This window comes from Pinus tabuliformis, chromosome 4_2 (assembly GCF_031772625.1).
Source record: "Pinus tabuliformis cultivar Carrire ecotype Pingquan chromosome 4_2, CPIR1, whole genome shotgun sequence".
NCBI lineage: Eukaryota > Viridiplantae > Streptophyta > Pinopsida > Pinales > Pinaceae > Pinus > Pinus tabuliformis.
The window spans coordinates 441,713,295-441,738,185 of NC_142304.1; the positions used below are offsets into that span (position 1 = coordinate 441,713,295).

The 24,891-nt window shown below is 41.6% G+C and overlaps 1 protein-coding gene across 1 annotated transcript in view; it reads right to left on the reverse strand.

The window, feature by feature from the left end:
• Positions 1-2,367: 2,367 nt before the first annotated feature.
• The window catches only part of LOC149169859 (pentatricopeptide repeat-containing protein GUN1, chloroplastic-like), an 85,082-nt gene continuing 62,558 nt past the window's right edge, over positions 2,368-24,891 (reverse strand). The window contains exons 4-5 of the mRNA XM_089428838.1: positions 3,087-3,271; positions 2,368-2,887 (exon numbers count right to left, since the gene is read on the reverse strand). Coding sequence (XP_089284964.1) covers positions 2,626-2,887; positions 3,087-3,271 — 447 coding nt within the window. The 3' untranslated portion in view covers positions 2,368-2,625. The remainder of the gene's footprint in view (positions 2,888-3,086; positions 3,272-24,891) is intronic.

Genomic DNA, 24,891 nt, shown 5'->3' on the forward strand with positions numbered 1-24,891 from the left:
TGGATAAAGCCTACCATCAAATTGGTGAAAAGCCCAAAATTGCCTTTTTTGTGAAAGAACAAATAATATATATGCTTCATTAATGTATCTAATATTTCTCATCATGTTACAATTTATTTGCACCTCATTGAACAAACACAAGATAAGCAAACCAAGACAAACATGCAGAACTCAATCCACACATACTTGCATAGAAACTTTTACTCTAGCAAGTCACCCCAAACACAAAGTTCCTCTAGCTTTGGTTAGCCTAGGGAAGAAGATCTTGCAATTAGAAAGAAACCAGGAGCAATTCCTTTGAAAATCAAGAAAATTTGGATATACTTGACACCAAACTCGCTGTGATTAGAAAAAAGTTCATTTGCATTTGTGAATATTCTAGAAATATTGAAGCCTTTGCCATGGTATAAGGGATATGGGATAAACAAATCAAGCTGCTATTGGAACAATCAGTTGCCAACCCAACTATATTTGAAGAAGAATAGCATGCAAAGGGCGTATCAGCTCTAGCCTTAACTACAGTTGTCAGAAGGAAAACAACAGTTGGCGATCCCTTCATTTTTGTTAAATTTGGTCAAGCTTTCACGCGTTTATGATCCCAATACAACAATAGATATCATCTCAAAATCACAACAAAAGACTAGTTCAGTGGTCTTGGCCTTTGTTTTGGTAGCCTTCCAAGATACCCTAGTGTGGACTTTCTAATTTGTTTTGATTTTTCCACTACTAAGTAACATTGGACAACCCTCGTTCCACTCCTAGGACCTAAAAATGGGATTCATAAATTACAAATATTCACTTTTTGAGAAAAAGAAAAAGGAACGCAAGCCTTGGATGAAACAATGAAGGAAAAATGTTATATTGCCAAGATTAGACTTTCTCACCTCCTAAATTCAGTTCCAAACTTTAACAGTTTCTCTTATTCTCGTTGAAGATCTGAAGGACAAAGTCATTGCAAGATTGGGAAAACCTACATAAGACTATAGGACACATGCAACTTTTAAAGTCTTCATTAAACAAAGTTGCATAACTCTAAAATATTTTGGGATCATTTCCATGTCATGCAAGTTTGTTCTATCTCAATTGGATGGTTCGAAATGAGATACAACTATCACTAGCATCCTCCAAGTTATTTAAAATAATTCATGTGTATTCCATTTTGAATTTACGACTGTTCAACAGCTTTATATCTCTGCTTTAAGGACTTCAATTTTTATTACCAGGGGGTGAAAAAAACCTTGCTCATCCATGTAAATAGCATGATGCAATGTCAGATTTGGAAAATATTTAGAAGCCCTACTCGATAGCAGCCATGGAACATTTCCCTAATCATGAAAACTTAAAAGTGTACAGAATTCTAAAATATTTCAGCTTAAATAATTTTTCTTTTCAAAATGGATCATTTTAATTGGTCTTAGAAAAATCACAGTTGAAACTAGATTGGAGTGAGGTCTTTCCAACCTCCATAATGGATAAATGTTTCATCACTGCAATACATAAGGACTTCTGAATGCCTTGCCAGCGGTGACTTTACATCAAGCTCTCTACATAGATTAGCAAGGTTCTTTAACAGGGATAACACTTATAAACTCATCTTTTGACAAATGAATTTACAATTATAAACTCATCTTTTGACAAAAGAATTTACCATTACTTTCCCATTTCAAATATTTCTCTCTTTATCATAGGGACATTTATGAGTTTACATTGCATGATATTATATTCCCATTTCAAAATATTTATCTTCATCATAGGGCCATTTATGAGTTTACATTGCACGATATTATCGGGTAAATTGATCTTATAAATGTTACCAGGTGTTGAAAAAACTTTTATCCTTGGCCACATTATGGTTGGGCAAATTTCACTCCATTTTAGCCAAAGTTAATTACACTTACCCCTAACAGAAAGCTTAACATATCGTTATATGGAAGCATAGTCTTACAAACAAATTGGTACATTAACATAATTAGCTCTGTGAAATGAAGGCTTTAATAGGTTTTTCCAAAAGTGTCACCAAGTTTAGGACACGAGAGGCAGTAATGGGAAATGCCAATGGCAGACAAGTGGAGACACCCCAAAATTTTAGGAAAGGTGGGAAAATGTCAGTGTCGCAGACTTGGGTATCTAATCAAGAATTCTAAAGAAAAAAAAAGTTTGCAATCATAGGACGTGGATGCCTCCACCAATGAGAGTGGACCCTAACATTGGGCTTTTCATGTATTGCTTAATACTAATTGTTGCCTTTTCATATTGGACCACCATTTTTTACCCCCACACTGAAAATTGGATTTCAATTAATTACATTCATTCTTCTAAGTGGATGCCCAAAATCTGAGTATATTATCCCTCTATAGGAATGCGAGATAGTAACCCAATCAAATGAATACAAGATATTAATTTAAGTCGCTATGTACAACCTCCATACAAATTAGTTGCAGACAATAAATAACTGATTTACAAAATGGATTAATATCTTGATGTTCATAAGATATTAATCCCATTATTTAATTGAATTCTGAAGGACAACATAACCGCTATATAATGTGAAGACACAATAAAATTTTGTCCAACAAAGAAACCAAACGACCAAAAATTTAGCTGGGACATCAAAAAGCTTAACCCCTACGATGAATGTAACCTTAATCTAGAAAATTGATCCATGATCTCCACTGGATTTTCTCGTTCATCCTGAAGAACGAGAAACTTAAACGTACCCGATTCCCTCAACCAAGCCCCCACAAGAGGTCCTGTAGATGTAAATCTCCCTTCATTGTATTTGGCAACATGAAAGGGAGCGCCCATAGCAACAAGAAGCGCTTCAACAACACGCTTTAGGGTGCTACTACCAGCAATTTTACTATGCTTTCCCCATCCGGTTAAGATACTGCACAAGACATATGTTCAAATTACATTTGCATAATGGTGAAAACAACAATAAATACATTTTCACATTGAGCCAAATGAATGGATGCATGATTTATATCATACCAAACTACAACAGAGCGAAGAGACCAGTTTTTCATTTTTTATTGACAAAACATTTCATCATGACAAACAAGATTCAGATAAAATCACAACTATACCTTAATAATCTTGGCAGCTGACGCCCTTCAAACAAGATAGAACGGATGCTAAGCAGCCAAGCAAGAAGCATCGCCTGTGCAGCTCCAGCAGACATTAGATGCAAGTCCAAGCAAGATTCACGCCATGCATTTTCCCACACATGTCGGTGTTTTCCTTCAAGAACAACTAGCTGTGCCCCTTGCCTCTACAGTCCACAAAATTAAACCAATGAAAATTCTGAATATACAATCCCGACTCATGCAGGAATAGAAGAGAGATGGCCAAAGCCAATGAAACAATGAAAACAATCATTTTTGCACTTATGAAGTAGCTACAAGCTGCATGAAATTTCAGTTTCTACTTATCAAACAACTTCTAAGAAGCAAAAACAATATAACTGAAAATGTTGGATGTGAAGAACTGTATCCGGAATAGGAAAGTGATTTAAGATAAGTAGAAATGGATGCACAAGTTGATCCCTATGCACGGGAAAGGTCAAACGAAAGAGTACTATTAATAAAGAACATATAAAAGACCATGATTGATGAATCACAACAAAGGACTAATGAAAAGTACACACTTTGTTAAGCACAGGCACATATACTAAGTATCTTAGAAAATGCAACTGGAAATCACTCATCTACTATAGAATTTCAGAGTGCTACTCACTGAACAATCTTGGAAAACAAATTATTAAAAATAACATAATTTTCAAGTCACTAACTGTCATGACTTCTCACCACAGTAGCCTAAAATTATATAACTTGGAAATATGGAATTTTGCCATGAAGCCACGAAGTTGTCAGTATAAAATCCAATAGTTATGTAAGAACAAAAATGCCAGTACAAAAAACAGGATAAGAAAATATTGGTTCAGAAAATAACAAAAAAACATGCTACTTAAGAAGAGGGAGCTAGAAACACATGCCCAACTCTCTAGACTCTAAAAATTTATGATGAGGCTATACGGTGTATAGATATTATGCACTCATTGTAGTGGTGTTGCTGCCAGACATTCATAGTATTTAACTGGATAAAAGATAAAACTATTTTATAGATGTCAAACGAGCTATCACAAAGTTGGTCAATGGGACTCAAAAAGTACAGCCAAAGCAAATACACAGTGGGATTGCAAAAGCAGCTCCCATCACTACTCTACTAAAAGCAGAGAAAGAGCTAACTAGTACATAGGAACACAAGTAATGAAGATACAAAACCATGCTGACCATACAATGTAGATGTTAATGCATGCGGGGGCTAGAAGCAGAATGAGGGGAGAGAGAGAAAGGGGATGGCTCCCCATCTGAGATAGTGATCACCGTGAAGGAACCAATGGTAGCAGTTAATGGTTTTATTCATCAGTCAAACATTTTCGTAGAATAATTTTATTGGCTATGACAAGTGTTACAAAACTTGGCTTGACAAAAACTCACCAAGTAAAAGGAGTAAGAGTTCAACTCAGACACAGAGATAACCTGGCCCATACAAAGTTTGAGTTCTGGGTTATTAGCGAAGGCCAGTGGCCAGGGTGTCTTTTGACAGTTCCACAAGCAAATTTGTTGACCCATAAAAAATTCACCAAGAACTCACAGGTCCAAATTTGACCTGCAAGCTCAAACTCACCAGCCACAAGTTTGACTTTGGCCACATGTTGACTTGATTGGTTTCAGTGGGGGAGCCAGGTTTAACCTGTGAGTCTGAGCCAAACCCAGCTGGTCTGGTAACACAGCCTGTGAGCAATACGACTTGAATTACTTCAAATAATTATGGAACAAAACTGTCTTTGGTATAACATGCATGCTAGCTTGACAAATAAAAGATTTGACACATCATTTATTACTCCTACAGTATCACTGACTAACATGTATACTTATTATATTGAAAAATTCAATTCGATTTTTGTTATTCTAAATTTCACCACTAGACCTTACTCATTTGGACATCACAGAAACATTTTCCTGGACTCGATCAAAGCAATTACCTAGAAATTGACTAAAACTACTTACCTCTCAATGGCACCATTCGGAACAACTTATTATATTGAAAAGTTCATTTGGATCTTGGCTGTTCTAAATTTCACCACTAGACCTTGCCAATTTGAAGATCACGGAAAACATTTTCCCAGACTCCATAAAAACAATTCCCTAAAAATAGATTACAACTACTTACCTCTCCATGACAATTAAAAACAACTAAACGATCATCTTAAATCTCGATGTATGTATAAAATCCCCTAGGAAACTTAAGAGAGTGAGGGGAAGAAAGGAGAGTGTTAATAGGCATTACCGATTCTATGCAGAAAAGTCCTACCACTTTTGCCATCAAATTCTCTTTTCCTGACATGAACTACATTTTGCCATCTAGACATGCAATTTTGACAGCCCCTGCCTTGCCACAACTCTTTAACTAATGACTTTAATTTGAAGCCAATCCCTCAAATCTATTTTTCTGACACAATCAATGACGTGTGATTCAAAGAAAACAAAAAACAGAAAGATCTCTCGAGACACTGTTTCATGGAGACCCAATAAAGAAGTTCACTCTCAGTTTACTTTATCTCCATATCTTGTAATTTTGGTTTCGTTGCATTTATTTAATTAATAAATAAATTTATTTTTTGGCACTCGCTCTCTATTCCAATTACAATTTTGTCCAACCTTCATTTCTAATTTATTTATGCAATTTCACTGTTCTTCTTCAGTTTTGAACAATGCTCTAATTTGACATTTGATCATTTGTGTGTACTTTATTAAAAAGTTATTCATTATATTGTCGAAGGAAATGAAAGCATTGCATCTCTCTCCTTCAGTTCATCAGCATTTCTATTGATCACCTCCCTCCTTTCATTTATTTCCTTAACACCACTACCTCCTAAATGGTAGACAAATGACATATACAAGCAATATATTTAGGTCACTCGGATCTCTAACTCCCACAGTATTGGCCCTAAGATGTCCTATTATGAACACTTCCTACAATTAGAGGACAGACTCATTCTCTGTCCCAACTACACTTGGGATCATTGCACTCAGGATTCCACTTTACCAGCTGAGGTTTTACCTCACCAGCGACAGGCCAAGTGAGTCAATAAATTCCACAGAAGGAGAGGATTAGTCAATTGTACCACCTACAAGAGATTGAGACTAAGGAGCAATTCACTTTTGAATTTCCCAAACATTATGAGATCTGGGAGTAATATCATTGCCTATATCGTGATTTTGGAGGGTCGCTTGCTAAGTGCTACCTTCTTCCACTATTCTGATCAGAAGTCTCTGGCACTCTTCATACTCAAGGTGATTACTCATAGACAATGTGCATTGCAAGATTTATCCATACCCTACCCCACAATTTGAACACCCCCCAAACCTATATTGGCCTGTGGAGGCACTAAGAATCATTTGGACTTCCTAGTCTTGGATGCAGGCAATGCCAAATTGGTGAGACAATGTACACCCACCCATTCTAGACAAATGACCTACTTCAACGAGGACACACAAAGATACCTACTTTTGGCACTTTTGGCACAGAGCTACCTGATTTCCCAAGTTGGGCAAGTAGACACATTACTGGATTTTTCTTTTTGGCTTCAAATGCTAGGAGAACTTTAACTAACTGCTTTTGGGCTCCTCCCAAGATCATCCAACCAATCCCCCTTGACAGTACCCTCATAGTGATTGATTGATATATATATATATATATATATATAGAGAGAGAGAGAGAGAGAGAGAGAATGCAGCCTTGTGGCTCTCTCTCTTTCCTAGGGTTTACCCTTTTGGGTCATCCTATCTTACTCTGGTTTTCACTAGTTATATTCTCTAGTCCCCTTGATCTATTCTTTCGATCCCCTATGGACATTAATAAAACAATCTTATCTCCAGCTGAACTCCAACCTAAATCTCGATAACTTTCCAAAATTGTTGGAAACAATGGAAGAAACATTGGACAAGAATTTACACACGTTCCCTTTGGTTCAAACTTCAGACCAATGTTATTGTAACCAAAGTGACAATCGAACTAGAAATCCCTCTGAACCAGGAACAGGTCGGAACCAGACCGGAATCGGTAAAATCCCAGACAACCAAAAACACATAAAATATTCAAATTTTAAAGAAAAATGTAAATATTCACGTGCATCCATGTGAATTCAAACCATTTATACACAAATATGCAAAAGTTCTTATTTATATAGCAAATAAGAGTGCATATAACCAAAATAACACTTAGAACAATACATTTTTGAACCAAAAATACATCAACAAAGACGCTCTAGATGGAAGAAATAAGCGCTGGAAGAAATACTAGCACACACACACATAAAATGACAGTTATTTTTGGACGAATGTCCCTGGAAAAACCCAACTCCGGAAAACCGGTGCAGTAGCTGAGGGTTTTAATATTAAGCAACAGTGAAATAATCCGAGTACAACTAGATGTCGAAACTAGCAATCCTAGAGAGAAAAACTGGCAAGAAAAATCTAGTGAGGAATTTCCTCGCTCCAACGGCAAATTTGGGCTCTGACCTCAGCTCAAATTGAGCCATCCAAACTGCCTTTACACAGTCACTACGTCACCCTAGCATGGTTGCTTCTACTCTCAGCTTGGAACAGCTTCTCCTCAAGCCGTCTGACCAGCTGTTGTCTAGGAAAACATCTCTCCTAGCCTTTGGAACCTCTGCCCAGCTTCTGGCACTGAAATTCTGCTTCTCCCCAACAATTTGACTTTGCCTCTAGAGGCTACTGCGTTGCTCTGCATCAGCCTCACTGTGGCTTCTCTGCCTCTTTGCAAATGCACTCACCGAAACTGGAATCCTTCCTCTGGCTTCACTGTCCTGCCCCTCTCTCACTGCTTCGATTTCTCTGGCTCTCTCTCTAGCAACTGAATGTTGCTACTCAAGAAATTGATATACTAGGAAATCAAACTTCACAAGTAATTTCTCCAAGCCCAATCAACTTCTTCTTATAATCCTTTGTTGAGACTTCAACGACCAAGATTAGATCTTAATCGATGGCTAGGATTAACTTGAAGTCGATCTATGTGAGTTTCTAGAACATTCACACCATAGCTTAATTAATTTTGATCAATTAGTCCTATTCCCTAAGTTTAGATTTAGGAAATATTTAAAAACTGACTAATAATCTAATTAAGTCATTTCTAAGCAAAATTTCAAAAAATGATTTCTAGGTTTTGGAGATCTCATGCATTCTAGCCTCTCCACAAAATTTCAGGGCTAGAACACATCTGATGCAACAAAAACTAACACTCCCTCTTAGCGAGGAATGTGTTCTAGAGTTGTCGCCTCCTGTAGCAACCCCCTGTCTTTGCATCATCTCTTGTCACGCTGTTGATGTCTGGCTGCTGCTGCCCACCAACCACTGCGCAACTCTGATATGTGTTGCATCTGTGTTGTTGCCTGTTGAAGTTTCTAAGTTTACTTAGTTAGAAACCCTCCATGCACTTTATCTGATTTATTCCTACCTACTTGTTATTTTTCTTAACAAGTTATTTACAATGTAAATACTAAAAATAAACACTAGTGCATGCTCAACATATTACAGATCAGCAACTAAAAGAAACAGAGACAAACACACCATATGATACCTTTATTTTTGGACTAATGTCCCCGGAAAAACCCAATGTGGGAAAACGGTGCAGCTATCTGAGGGTTTCTTATTAAGCAATATCAGAGTACAATCTGGGTGCCGAAACTAGCCTACCCAACAAAGAATTTCCTTGGCAGTAATACCTCTCAGTTCCCGACAAATATTTTCGCTAAAACCCCTGATAATCCTTCCGGCAGCTACTCAGCACAAATCTACCCCAGAAACCCCAGCGTCAGCCTCTCTCTAGACTGCAGCAGCCCCTCTCTGCCTCACGCTGGCCCTGCGTCACCCCGGATGGGTCTGCGTCAACCCTGGAAGACCCTGCGTCAGCCCTCTAGCCCTCTGCATCACCAATGCTGGCCTCTCTAAGGCTCTGCGCAGCTCCCAGCGGCCTCTGCGTGGCCCTGCGTGAGCCCTGGCTGGCTCTGTGTCACTCTCCTTGGCTACTACGTTGCTTTCCCAACACTATCTCTGCCTCTCTGTCTCTCTGTACTCAAATGCCCCTCAGCTACATCTCCCGATCACTAATTCTATCTCTCTTAGCAAACCTCGCTCTAGAGAATAGAATGACTCATCATTCTGGTGTATTCTCCAGGTGACCCTCAAGCCTCCTCTTATACTTTTCCTGTTGACATATCAACGGCCGAGATTAAGTCCCTAATCAATGGCTACGATTAGATCTGGCTTGATCCATGTCTTTTGGACCATTCTAACATAGTTTCATATTAATCCACATTAATATTTTATTTTCCCTAAGTTTAAACTTAGGAACTCCATTAAAAATATTAATTATTTTAATATCTCCTTAACTATTTAGAATCTGCCCAAACGCTTTCTGGGTATTGGAGATCTCATGTGCCCCAACCTCTCCACCAAATTTCATGGCTAGAGCACATTCGATGCTACCCCAAATCAACACTCCCTCTTAGCGAGGACTATGCTCTAGTAATACTCCTCTCTGAGTATTACTCTGATCATCCGGCATTGGTACCTGTGTTGATGCTAGGCCTTCCTGCCCAACATCCTCTGCACTGTTGCATCCTGTACTGTTGTCCATGGTTATGCCACTGCCACTGCTACATCTGTACGACAGCTCCCTCTGCATCTGTGCTGCTGCTGGTCCTTTCTCCTAGCACTGCATCCTGTTAATTTTAGGTATGTTCTATGCTTAGAGCAATTTATTTCAATTTTCACAGTTAGCTCCATATCTTTTCCCGATTAGCAATCACATCATCATTAAAGTAAACTGCAGATAGAACATAAACATAAATCGCAGAAGACAAGCCAAGACAAGAGGACACAAGATGTGGCGCTAGCCAAGGAACAAACCCCAAAGTGGGGAAACCCTTGATCAATTCTTCTTATATGTTCTTCAATAGTTTAGCACATAAAGAGAGAGAGAGATAGTACGTTTACAACAGAAGTCAACACTTTGACTTATCTAGACAAGAGCATAGATCATCTCTAATAAGATGATACATGAGATCAGTTGAAGACATGCTGCTTCAACTAATTCTCCAAGATGACTCCTTCACCTATCATTGTGTTGCATTTCGTCATCATGTTGCACCTCACCGCGCTACACCCACCATCACTATGTTGCATCTCATCACGCTTCATTAATCATGATTGTACCCATCACTGTACTGCATTATGTGCAATTGCTACACCATATTGCCATCCTGACCTATGTGTTGGTTGCACCTTGCTTGCTTGTTGTCCCTAGCATGCTTGTTGTCCTTAGCATGCTTGTTGTTGCATGCTAGTTGTCCCTTGTATGCTAGCTGTAACATTGCATGCTTGGTGTATTTGCTGCTAAGTACCATACAACTGTCCCAATGTTAGTTAGTTGTCCCTTGCATGCTGCTCTCCTTCGGAGACACATGCTCCGGCTGTTTCGGCAGTTCTGACAATTCCGGCTATTCCTGGCAGTTCCGGTTGTTCCCGGCAGTCCCGATAGTTCCGGCTTTTCTGACAGTTCTGGCTTTTCCAGCAGTTCCGGCATTTCCGGCTTTTCCGGCAATTCCGGCTTTTCTGCCCTCTGGATCAGGGCAACGTTATTCCTTAGGATCTCTCCTCCTACTAAAACACAAAAACAAGTAGAGAGAGGAAGAGATCCCAAGTGTGTTGAAATGACTTGAAGGCCACCTTTATTTATACTAAAACGTTGAGCACATGTGGGGTTTATTTGGCTGTTGGCCGACCTTGACGAATTGTCTTATAACACAAATAAATTCATAACTCCATGAATACTTATCGGAATCGAATGATATTTAGATCAATCCTACACCTCTCGATGAGAGGGATCCAAGAAAAATATCAGCTGCCATAAATAAGTTGACCCACATGGAGTTTGGCCCTAGTTGCCAATTTTAACACATCCGCACTACACCTCCTCTCATCATGCTGCATCGCGCTGCCCACTGCTGCACTGCAACTCAGTGACTGAGAAGTAAGTAACTGATCTCCCAATCTGACCTCCCTGTTGGGCTAGAAACAACCACTGACGTTGAAGCTCCCTTTGCCGCTGACAAGTGCTCCCTTTCTGACCTCTGCGTTGCTGCAACAACTTTCCGCATCTCGCACCATTGCACACCTCTCTGTGCCATCCTGCACTGATGCAACACTCATGTGCCTCTCGCACTGCTGCAATCTGCTAGCCTTGCGCTGTCTAGGGATTCCTTCACTGTAGCTCTCTATGCCGCTCCATCCGAATCCGCATCCGTCTCTACCCGACTCAGCCAATCCTGCTACTCCTCTTCGGGGCTCCCATAGCAAGGTATAATCCAAGAGGCTAGGTACCTCGAGGATCCTGCCCCTCATCATCTGTAGTCCACCTGACTACAGCTCAATGTCTACCCACTTCTGCTCAAGTGGCACATGTGCACTCATGGCAAAGTCATCATCTGTCAAAACTTCCTTCTCTGCCCTTGCTGGCATTGCCTTAGTCTTAGAAGACTCTCCCTTACTGTTCTTCCTTGGACATTAGGTCGCATAATGACCCAACTCCCCACAGTGGAAGCACTTGATCTTGGAGAAATCCTTCTTCTTCCGCTTTTCTGGCTTTCCCTGAGATGCTATGGCAACATCTTCCTCCTCCTGTTTGACTTTGATCCCCTTGCTATTGCTACCCGTCTTCGACTACCGTCTGATCTTTTCCTGGCGAAGAGCCGCCCACATCTCGTCCCAAGGTGGGAGAGTCCCTCTAGCCAGTATACTCTGGACAAATACCTCCCAGTCTTCTGAGACAACATTCAGGGTTGTCCTCACCATCAACTCCTGATCCGGCGTGGCTTCTATAGCAATCAACTGATCTCGGATCTCATTCAGTCCTCTGAGGAAGGTGTCAATCGATTCTCCCTTCTTCATTTGATACGACTTCAATTGATTCTCAAGTAGCATTCTTCTCTGCACAGAAGTATGTTGGTACAATTTCTTGAGAGCCTCCCACATCTCATATGTCGTTTCCTTCTCGGCAATGTTTGGTACTACATGATCCCTGACCCCGTCAAGGATGATGCTCTTAGCCCTCGCCATTACCTCCTCGTACTTGTCGTTATCATTGGGGTCGACTGGGATAGCTATTACCTTCAAGGCAAAGTTCTTGACACGATTTCTGTCAAGTACGGATAAGATTCTGGCCTTCCAGACTGCGAAGTTTGACGCTCCGTCCAGTCTATCCTGGTCTCTTACTCCGTGTAGTGCCATGATGCTCCTCTACTTCCCTCCTGGAAGTTCTCTATTCGACTCCTCTAAGTCTCTACTTCCCGTCTAGAAGTTCTCTTCTGGACTCCCTCTCAGTCCTGATTTCCCTTCTGGAAATCCTTCTGCCGCTGTCAAGATGCTCCCTACTCTAATCGTCTTGTGCAACCGCACCACTGATCCGGGTTCCTCGGCTAGAAACCCTCGGTAGCAACTCCTCTGGCCTTGCTCTGTCAAGTATTGTTCTAACTACAGTACCTCACCAGCTCCACTCTGCAATATTCCCACAGCCTTCTAAACCCCAGCAACCTGAAGGTGAGAGCTCCTAGGCTCTGCGTAATCCTACCTCCTCAGCCAACTGCGTCAGCCTTCCCAGCTACTGCATGGCTCTGCATGAGGCTCCCTTTGCCTCCTTAGCTTCTACGCTACCTCTTCTCGGCTCACCCTTGATGACGCAGGCACTGCGTCACCCTTCCCTTGTTGCTGCTCTGCTAGAAACAACTTCTGTCACCTCGAGACAGCTGTTTTCTGCTGCTATTGCTCCGCTCCCCTGATGTCTTTAGTCCTCCTGTGATCTGCAATCACGCTCAGATACCATGTTGAAGTTTCTAAGTTTACTCAATTAGAAACCCTCCATGCACTTTATCTGATTTATTCCTACCTACTTGTTATTTTTCTTAACAAGTTATTTACAATGTAAATACTAAAAATAAACACTAGTGCATACTCAACATATTACAGATCAACAACTAAAAGAAATAGAAACAAACACACCATATGACACCATTATTTTTGGACTAATGTCCCCGGAAAAACCCAATGTGGAAAAACGGTGCAGCTATCTGAGAATTTTCTTATTAAGCAATATCAGAGTACAATCTGGGTGCCGAAACTGGCCTACCCAACAGAGAATTTCCTTGGCAATAATACCTCTCAGTTTCTAACAAATCTGTTCGCTGAAACCCCTGATAATCCTTCCGGCAACTACTCAGCATAAATCTGCCCCAAAAACCCCAGCGTCAACCTCTCTCTGGACTGCGTCAACCCCTCTCTGCCTCACGCTAGCCCTGCGTCACCCCGGATGGGTCTACATCAGCCCTGGGAGGCCCTGCGTCAGCCCTCTGGCCCTCTGCGTCAGCAATGCTGGCCTCTTTGAGGCTCTGCGCAGCTCTCGACTGCCTCTGCGTGGCCTTGCGTGAGCCCTGGCTGGCTCTGCGTCACTCTCCTTGGCTACTGCGCTGCTCTCCCGGCACTATCTCTGCCTCTCTGTCTCTCTGTACTCAAATGCCCCTCAATTGCATCTCCCAATCACTAATTCTATCTCTCTTAGCAAACCCCACTCTAGAGAATAGAATGACTGATCACTCTGGTGTATTCTCCAAGTGACCTTCAAGCCTCCCCTTAAACTTTTCTTGTTGACATATCAACAACCGAGATTAAGTCCCTAATCAACGGCTAACATTAGATCTAGCTTGATCCATGTCTTTTGGACCATTCTAACACAGTTTCATATTAATCCAAATTAATATTTTATTTTCCCTAAGTTTAGACTTAGGGACTCCATTAAAAATATTAATTATTTTAATATCTCCTGAACTGTTTAGAATCTTCCCAAACGCTTTTTGGGTATTGGAGATCTCATGTGCCCCAACCTTTCCACCAAATTTCGTGGCTAGAGCACATCCAATGCTACCCCAAATGAACATTGTCGACTCTGATGAACTGCTGCCAACACTACATCTGCACTGCAACTTCCTCTCCATCTGTTGTTGCTGCAACTGCAACAATTGCAACTGAGAAGCATCCTAAATATTGAATCAATTGTGATCAGTATAATGCATGTCACCCGAGTCTCTAACTACTGCTAATATCTGCGTTGTCACTTAGGCATCTGCGCTGCTGCTGACTCTGTACTGTTGCCAACTCTGCGCTACGCTCCCCAACATCTGGCTGCAACTAAACTCTACATTTGTCACTCTCGCATCTGACTGCATCTCCTGTCACTGATCCATCCTGCTACTGAAATATTGTGGGCACCCATAGTAAGGTACTGATTCAAGAGGTGGACCTCCTCAAGAATCCTGCCCTTTTGTAGCACTCTAGGACTACAAAACCAAGTCACCCCACCTCACTCCTGGAGGTATGTCAGCAAACATGGCGAAGTCTTCCTCCAACCTGAAGGACAGCCTATTGATCTCTGTTGAAGCTGCCCACTGGTCCTACTTCTCCTCTTTGTCCTTCTTCCTGAGAGGACACCGAGTGTTGTAGTGACCAAGCTCACCACATCTGAAGCACTTGACCTTTAATAGGTCCTTCTTTCGTTGCTCCCCCTATCCCTAACTGGGACCCTTTGATGCGAGGGCCACATTCTCCTCCTCCTTCACCTGCTTCGATCTGTTGTTGTTGCCACTGATGGAGTTCTTCACTAGGTCTCGTCTCAGCGCCTCCTGCTGCAAATCGGCCCACATCCTGTCCCCACCTTGGCAAGGGTTCTCTACCCAAGATACTTTGGACAAATACCTGCCACTACTCTGAGACACTATTTAGTGTCAATCGCACTAGCTCTGTGGGTTGAGACGTTGCCCCAACAGCTAATAGTTGGTCCCAGATCTCCTAAATCCTGGTGAGGAAAGGGTCTATGCATTCCCCTTTCTGCATCCCGTGCATCTCAACTTTTCTTCTAAGTACATCTTTCGATGCTCGGAAGTACCCTGGTACAGCGTGGAAAGCGTATCCCACATCTCTTTGGTCATTCCCTTGGTCGTTATGTGTGATACAACATGATTCCGAACACCATCAAGGATCAATCTCTTCGCCCTCACCATCTCCTTTCTATACTCCTTTAGCTGATCTGCATCCGTGGGGATAACTACCACTGCATCTATATATGGCTTCAGGCCATATTCACTAGAAGGAAGGACATCCTTGCCTTCCATATGACATAGTTGGAAGCATTGTTGTTAAAATTGGCAACTAGGGCCAAAATCCATGTGCGTCATCTTATTTATTGTAGCTGATATTTTTCTTGGATTCCTCTCGTCGAGAGGTGTAGGATTGATTTAACAATCATCTGATTCCGACATGTATTCATGGAGATATGAATTTATTTGTATTTCTTGACAATTTTTCAAGGTCGGCCAGCAAGTAAAATTGTGTTGCACACCCCAACTCAACCCCAACGTGGCATATAAATAGAAGGGACCTTGAGGCATTAGTTCACTCATCTCATCCACACATCTCTCCTCTCTCCTTGTCTCTTGGGTACAAAGGAAGGAGGACGCAGCTCTCACGTGGGAAAAGAGGATGCAGTTAGGGCATCATTGTGGAAGGACGCAGTTAGGGCAGCAAGGGCACAGGAAGGTGCAGCAAGTTATTAAGGACTGCGTTGACTAGTGTATAGGCAGCATTCACTGTGGATTTGTGTGGGCAACCTCTCCTAGGCTAGCCGAAGTGCTGGAAAACCTTGCGTTGACTTGTTGGAGGGTATATTTGTGACAGCGTTCACTGGTTAGGGCTGGCTACAGTATGTTGTGGCATTGACTGTTGTTTGACCTTATTATATCGACTGTTTTGGGGCTGCTATTACTGTTGTTGGAGACCGAGTTCTCCTAGATTGTCTTGAGGACATTTGGAGCTGATTGATCAACCTTGACATAGTTGTTCGAGGGTATTCATTATTGCTGTTGTAAATCACATATTTGTGATATTGTACTATCTCTCTCTCTCTCTGTTGAATTATTGAAGAATATAGAAGAATTGATCAAAGGGTTTCCCCGCATTGGGGTTTGTCCCTGGCTAGTGCCACATCTTGTGTCTCTTGTCTTGGCTTGTCTTCTGTTGATTTCATTTATGTTCTATCAGCATTTTACTTTCATGTTAATGTGATTGCTATACTGAAATTGACATTGGGCTAATAAGAAGAATTGAAGTAAATTTCTCTTAGCATAGAACATACCATAATTTAACATGGTATCAGAGTTGAGGTGAAGACAAAGCCCAAGCAAGAGCAAGAGCAATCACCAAAGACAGTTGGAAAAAGTCAAAAGGCTTCATGGGTTCCTCATCACACTTCCCCGCCGAAGACAAGCTCCGTGAGAAGTCTAACTATCACGGATGGAAGATGTCTCTTGATCTGACATTGGAAGAGAAGGAAGTGTTGGACTATGTGAGAGGCAAAATTACGGAGCCTCCATCAAATGCACTAGTTGCTACAAGGAACAAGTACACTAAGGGTGAAGTCAAAGTGAAGAAGATCATCTGGGACTCAATTGACAAGTGTCTAGTGGCCTACGTTTCCGAGTTGAACACCTCCAAGGAAATCTACGATAGACTGGTAAGCTTGTTTAAAGTTAGTGATGCAAATCAAGTTTTGTTCCTCAAAAATAAGCTGAAGGATATTAAGAAGGGCAAGGACGAGGATATTCAATCCTACTTCTTAAGGATCAATGAGATAAAGAATGATCTCCTATCGATTGGAGAATTCATTGTTGACAGGGAACTGACTATCACTACTCTTGGAGGGCTCCCATCCGAATGGTATGTATTTAGAACCACTCTTCTCAACAACGATCGAATTCTGGGATTTGAGGAATTGATGGCAAGATGCATTCAAGAAGAGACAAGGATGGTGGAGCAAGAAATGCCTTCAAGCAAAGGCAATCCCACTGCTCTCTCCTCTCATGCCAAAAGGAGAAATAATTCTGGGTGTCAAGGTCACTTCAAAGGAAAGACTGGATCTGAAGGGTGGAAGGAACGGAAGATGCTTTGTTTGCAATAAATTTGGCCACTATGCGAGGGAGTGTCCAAATAGAAAGGACTCATCACATGATGATGATCAAAATCACTCCTGGGGCAACTCCAACCACAATCAAAGGAATGGCAAGTTCAATGGCAAAGGAAAGAGGAATGCCGGAAATCAAGGAAGTGGTCAACCCTCCAAGAAAGTAAGGAACTCCGGGTATGAATCAAATGTTGTTAACAATAAGCAAGATGAATATTATTTGATATCGGCCCTCTCCCCTACCTCTCCTTCGGACTCATTGGGCAATTGGCTTATTGATAGTGGTGCCTCAAGGCATTTCACTAGTTACAAGGAAGCTCTCTCTAATATGATAGAGAAGGAAACAAACTTGGAGATTATTCTTGGAGACAATTCCACCTATCCCGTAAAGGGTGTAGGGAATGTTACTCTTCAATTAAATCAGGGTAACACAATCCATTTGCAAGAAGTCTTATATGTACCTGATCTCAAGAAGAACCTGGTGTCCATTTCGGTAATGGAAGACAAAGGCTACAAGGTGGCCTTCATTGATGGCAAGGTACGTGTATGGAAGAAGAATTTTAAAGATGCTTTCACTCTTGGGTTTCGGGTTGACTCTTTATATCAAGTTGGAGGAAGTTCGTTGGGAGTCATGTCTTGCGACACAACTCTTCAGTCTGAACTATGGCACCGGAGGTTTGCCCACCTTCATTATAAGGCTCTACCCAATGTGAGACAGATGGTGACAGGGATGCCCGAGTACAAAGTAGAGCATGAAGGTGTATGTCCAGGATGTGCCGAAGGAAAGCTCAAAAGGGGACCATTCCCCTCAAGCCATAGCAAGACCTCCGACATTTTGCAATTGGTTCACTCCGTCATATCTGGTATGATGCCTGTGAACTCTTTGGGAGGATATTTATATTATCTCATTTTTACAGATGATTATTCTCGCAAGACTTGGATATACTTCTTGAAAAAGAAGGATGAAGTGTTCTCCTAGTTCCGTCACTTCAAGGGCTTGATCGAGAATCAAACCGAGAAGAGAATCAAGAACTTAAGGACTGATAACGGGACCAAGTATGAATCCAATGAGTTTCATAACTTTTGCAAAGAAGTTGGCATTAAGAGGGAGACCACAACACCATACACTCCTGAGCAGAATGGTGTGGCGAAAAGGAAGAATCGTACAATTTTGGAAGTTGTTTGTTCCATGCTCCACGATCAAAAGCTTCCAAAGTTTCTATGGGCCGAAGCTGCGAACACTGCCTTATATGTTCAAAACCAATACCCTCATCAAGTGTTGGATTCCAAGACTCCCGAAGAGATGTTCACTGGTAAGAAACCTAATGTCTCTCATTTTAGAATTTTTGGAAGTCACGTATATTTTCATGTGCCGAAAGAGAAAAGAAGCAAATTGGGTGCATCTGGAAAGAAGGGAATCTTCGTGGGCTATAGTGAAAATTCTGCGGGCTATAGAATCTATGTGGTTGGTCAAAAGGAAGTTTAGATAAGTCATGATGTCACCTTTGACGAAGATATGGCTCTTAGCAAGGTTGACAATCTTCCTATTCTAAGGAAAGGTAAAGAAGTTGACACCAGGAAGTCAAATGAGAAGGAAGATGAGACGATGCACGATGTGGAAGAAACTATGGATCCTATTGATACCCCTTTGCAAGAGCCTTCCTCTCCTAGGAAGAGGCCCTCATGGCTTAGGGGGACACTTCATGATGTCGAAGGACATATTGCACCCAGAGGGACTTTCCGTGAAAGTAAGAAGCCGACTAGGTATTAGGGATACTTGACCATTATGAGCACCATCATTCAAAATGAGCCTTCATCGTTCGAAGAAGTCGTGAAGCATAAAGTATGGAAGGATGCTATGAATGAGGAATATGAGTCCATCATGAAGAATGATGTTTGGGATGTGGTCCCCAGACCCCAGGACAAAACAGTTGTCACCTCGAAATGGCTTTACAAAATAAAGCATGGAGCTGATGGGAGTGCTGAAAAATATAAGGCTCGCTTTGTTGCTCGAGGCTTCTCTCAAAAGGAAGGTGTAGATTATGATAAGATATTTGCACTTGTTGCTCAATACACCACTATTCGCTCAATCATAGCCCTTGCCGCTTCGCAAAGATGGAACCTACATCAGATGGATGTCAAGACTGTGTTCTTGCATGGTTCGATTAAAGAGGAAGTCTATGTGGAACAACCCAAGGGGTTTGAGATTCATAATGGGGAATCTCCCTTATGCAGGTTGAATAAAGCTCTCTATGGGCTGAAGCAAGCACCCCGAGCTTGGTATGAGAGGATCGATAGCTACTTGATGAAGTTGGGATTCACTAGGAGCGAAGCTGATCCAAACCTTTACTTTAAGGTTGAGGATGATAAGCCTCTCATATTGGTGTTGTATGTTTACGACCTCTTTCTGACAGGTGCAGACCCTCTGATTCACAAATGTAAGAGGGAGTTGGCTTCCGAATTTGAGATGAAGGACCTAGGGCTGATGCACTATTTCCTAGGGCTGGAAGTCTGGCAAAAGCCAAGAGAAATTTTCCTGTTTCAAGGAAAATACGTGGTGAAGATATTGGAGAGATTCGATATGATGGACTGCAAGCCCGTGACTACCCCGATGGAGCTTAACTTCAAGAAGTTATGCGGTAGTGCTGCTGGACCTATCTTGGGAAACGCTTCCAAGTATCGTCAACTCATAGGAGCATTGATGTTCTTGGTGAACTCCCGTCCGAATATATGTTTTGCAATCAACACGTTGAGCCAATATATGGTTGAGCCTCATCACTCACATTGGATTGGTGCCAAGAATCTTCTGAGATATCTTTGGGGCACAATCACTCATGGGTTGAGATACACTGCCGGAGATGTGAGGCTACATGGATATTCCGATGTTGATTGGGCAGGTAGTGTGGTGGACTGAAAGAGCACTTCCGGGTGTTGTTTATCTTTGGGTTCTGCCTCGATATCCTAGATGAGCAGGTAGCAGAAGTCGATGGCTTTGAGCACCATTGAGGCAAAGTACATTGCTGCGAGTATGGCCTCCTGTGAGGCTGTCTCGTTGAGAAAGCTCTTCAGTGAGCTATTTGGACATACATTGGATACTACTGTGATCCTCTGCGACAACCAGAGTGGGATTTGTTTATCCGAGAATCCCGTATTTCATGATCGCTCCAAGCACATCGATACCAAGTACCACTTTATCCGGGATATGGTACAACGAGGAACAATAAGGCTCCATCACATTGGGACAGATGAGCAGGTCGTCGACATTCTGACGAAGCCCCTAGGAAAGGTCAAATTCTTGACTTTCCGAGAACGACTAGGAGTCGTTGAGAGACCCTCTTATGAGGGTCCTGTATGATGCTTACATTGAGCTCTGGCAGCTCATGGGGGCTTGGGGTACTTCTTGGAGCGACAAGCGACCATAGGGTGACTCACCCTCCCCTAATGGTGTGCTATGTACAAGGTGAATGGTCTAGCCTTCCCCTGTGATACCCCGTGGTGACATGTAGGCAGGAAGAATGGTTCATCCTTCTCCTGCTGAGACATCCTACCCATGCAGTCTGGAACGCATGGGAAGTACCTCTCATCTAGCCAATGAGTAGGGAAATGAGGATATGGACCATAGTAGTACCGATGGATGCATCGTGTATCTACCGTACTCCCTATGCTAGGATGACATTGATCTAGGATAAATTGGAACTGACTTCAAGTCAGTAAGAGTGATATAACTCACTCTCTTTTGGAACTGACTTCAGGTCAGTAAGAGTGGTATGACACACTCTCTTCATTGGGACTAACTTCGAGTCAGTAAGAGTGCTATTGGACACTCTCTTTTATCTGGGACTGACTTCGGGTCAGTAGAGGATGGTATGATACATTCTTGATCATTTCTTCTTCTTCATAGTTCAGCAGAGTAGATCAGTGCAGGGCAGTGCATTTGATGGCAGAGATAGTACCGACAGACATATGGATTAGCAGATGGAGTTCTCCCTAGTTGAGAGGGAGTGTTAAAATTGGCAACTAGGGCCAAACTCCATGTGGGTCATCTTATTTATGGCATCTGATATTTTTCTTGGATATCTCTTGTCGAGAAGTGTAGGATTGGTCTAACAATCATCCGATTCCGACATGTATTCTTGGAAATATGAATTTATTTGTATTTCTTGACAATTTGTCAAGGTCGGCCAGCAAGTAAAATTGTGTTGCACACCCCCAGCTCAACCCCAACGTGGCATATCAATATAAGGGACCTTGAGGCATTAGTTCACTCATCTCATCCACACATCTCTCCTCTTTCCTTGTCTCTTGGGTATACGAAGGAAGGAGGACGCAGCTCTCATGTGGGAAAAGAGGACGCAGTTAGGGTAGCAAGGACGCAAGAAGGTGCAACAATTGGTTAAGGACTGCGTTGACCAGCGTATAGGCAACATTGACTGCGGATTTGTGTGGGCAGCCTCTCCTAGGCTAGCCGAAGTGCTGGACAAGCTTGCATTGACTTGTTGGAGGGTATATTTGTGACAGCGTTGACTGGTTAGGGCTGGCTACAGTATGCTATAATATTGACTGTTGTTTGACCTTATTATATTGATTGTTTTGGGGTTGCTATTACTGTTGTTGGAGACCGAGTTCTCCTAGATTGTCTTGAGGACATTTGGAGTTGATTGATCAGCCTTGACATAGTTGTTCGCGAGTATTCATCACTGTTGTTGTAAATCACAGATTTGTGATATTGTACTATCTCTCTCTCTCTTTGCTGAATTATTGAAGAATATAGAAGAACTGATGCAAGGGTTTCCCCGCATTGGGGTTTGTCCCTAGCTAGCGCCACATCTTGTGTCTCTTGTCTTGGCTTGTCTTATGTTGATATCATTTATGTTCTATCAGCATTTTACTTTCATGTTAATGTGATTGCTATACTGAAATTGACATTGGGCTAATAAGAAGAATTGAAGTAAATTGCTCTTAGCATAGAACATACCATAATTTAACAATTGTCCAACCTGTCCTCATCTCGTAGTCCGGTAGTGGCCATCTCAGATAATGTCGAAAATCTCCGCTTCCCTTCTGCTCAGTTGTTGCTAGGCTATTCGCACTCCCTTCTGGAGTGAAAAAAACTACTCACAACAACTGTTGATCTGCAAGGGAATTAGAACTTCTTGAGACTAGAAGTTCCCTGAGGAAAATTCTCCCCCAATGTGTGCTCTTCTTCCACTCGACGCTAGTTCTGCTCTAGCAAATTGTTGCAAAACAACTACGTCCAGCTAGAGATTTGCTCTACGAAAAATATTGGTTGCTCCCTCTGCCTCTGGAAACCCTCAATCTAGAGAGATCGGATTTTTTTGTCCCTCCCTCAAAAAAACCGATTCTCCTCAAGAATTCGACCTCTTGGGCAAGGTGATTATACTGCCTCTGGGGTTTCAATCTGCTGCCCCTCAATGAACAACGAAACTCCCTCTTCCTTCGCTACTGAGCTCTCTAGCTGATCATCTACGCTCTGATACCATGTGAAAAATCAGAAACCCGATTCCTATTGCAGCAACTGAAAATACTTCTTCTAATTGTTAAATTAATTTTAACAATTTATTTACTGTTTGCTACAACAAACACTGAATAAATCACACTGCAACCTACACAAATAAATTGCGGAAGAAATAAACGCTAGAAGAAATACTAGCACACACACATAAAATGACAGTTATTTTTGGACCAATGTCCCCAGAAAAACCTAACTCGGGAAAATCAGTGCAGCAGCCGAGGGTTTTAGTATTAAGCAGCAGTGAAATAATATGAGTACAACTGGATGTTGAAACTGCAATCCTACAAAGAAAAACTGGCAAGAAAAATCTAGTGAGGAATTTCCTCACTCCACATGCAAATTCGAGCTCTAACCTTAGCTCAAATTGAACCGTCCTAACTGCCTTTGCGCAGTCACTGCATCACCCTAGCACAGTTTCTCCTTCTCCCATCTTGGAACAGCTTCTCCTCAAGCCGTTTGACCAGTTGTTGTCTAGGAAAACATCTCTCCTAGCCTCTAGAACCTCTACCCAGCTTCTAGCACTGAAATTCTACTTCTCCCCAACAATTCGACTTTACCTCTAGAGGCTACGGCGCTGCTCTACGTCAGCCTCACTATGGCTTCTCTGCCTCTCTGCATATGCACTCACTGGAACTGGAATCCTTCCTCTGACTTCACTGCCCTTGCCCCTCTCTCACTGATTCGATTTCTCTGGCTCTCTCTCCGGCCACTGAATGCTGCTACTCAGAAAATTGATCTGCTCTGTTGAGACTTCAACAACCAAGATTAGATCTTAATCGATGGCTAGGATTAACTTGAAGTCGATCCGTGTGAGTTTCTAAAACATTCACACCATAACTTAATTAATTATGATTAATTAGTCATATTCCCTAAGTTTAGATTTAGGAAATATTTAAAAACTGACTAATAATCTAACTAAGTCATTTCTAAGCGGAATTTCCATATACGATTTATGGATTTTGGAGATCTCATGCATTCTAGCCTCTCCACAAAATTTCAAGGTTAGAACACATCCGATGCAACAAAAACTAACAGTCAAATCTATGGATGTTTTTTAGGGAGTTGTGTAGGACCTACATGGCCCCAAGCAAACATTATCTATCAAGAAGCACAGGAACATGCCCAAATGCAATTGGATTCGGGAACATGTCTAGAACACATTAGAGACAACCTAAAATGTTTTTGGCAAAATTTCAATTCGGCAACATCCCAGAGACATTTTAGGATGTTTCTGACATTTTTCAATACCTGAAGTGTGTCTAAGTATTGGAATAAAGGGGGGAGAGAGGGGATGCAAGTTTGTTGCAACTTGGGTGTGCACTGGCCAAGACCTTCTGGCACGAAGTTTGCACCACATCCGCATTCCAATCTCAAAAGGGAAAAAGCTCATCAACCCAGGTTTCCTAAAAAAGGTAGGCCCTACTCATATGGGAGTTCATGTTCACCATAATTACAATTACAGAGATGAAGAATGCCAAACTGACAAATAGACACACCAATTCAAAACTTGAACCACATGAACTGTCTGTTTCCCTTCCCCTTCCAGCTACAACACGAACAAAAGGAGCAAGGGAAAACCACTACCTTTGTTCAGCACTTACTAGAATTGCACATATAAATTTGAAATATACTCAAAGTACAGAATAAATATAAGATTTTTCAAGATAAACAGTGTCCCACTTCACCTCGATGTGGGAGACAAAGTTAGTTACAATTGGATAGGCAACACTTAAACATCAACAACAACACAAGCCTAGATCTATTCAATATGGACCATACCAAACTTTGGAGGCTATTAAACTCAACGTTTTATGGTTGAATCTATCAATCCATCCTGGTAGACATAGCATATCTAATATCAACAACCTCAAATTTGATAATCTTCCACACATAAAAGAGTAAACGCAGATAGTACATCCCCAAGTTACAACATACGATTCTAGATTTTCAACTTACATTCTGAGACAATAAACTCCTCAATACAAACTTAAGAAATAGGCAGTAGAAGCAAACTACAACATACTTGATTGGAAGAATGAATCAAGCCCTTGTTGAATGGATATTACAATATATTTTTGAGCAAAGGTTTCGTCATCTAGAGAGAATATTGAGATAATGACTGCCTAAAAAAAAGGAGAAATGATAAACATTAAGTAGAACTTAGTTATTTTTGTGCTCATTATATTTTGTAAATGTTAATTTTGTTTTAT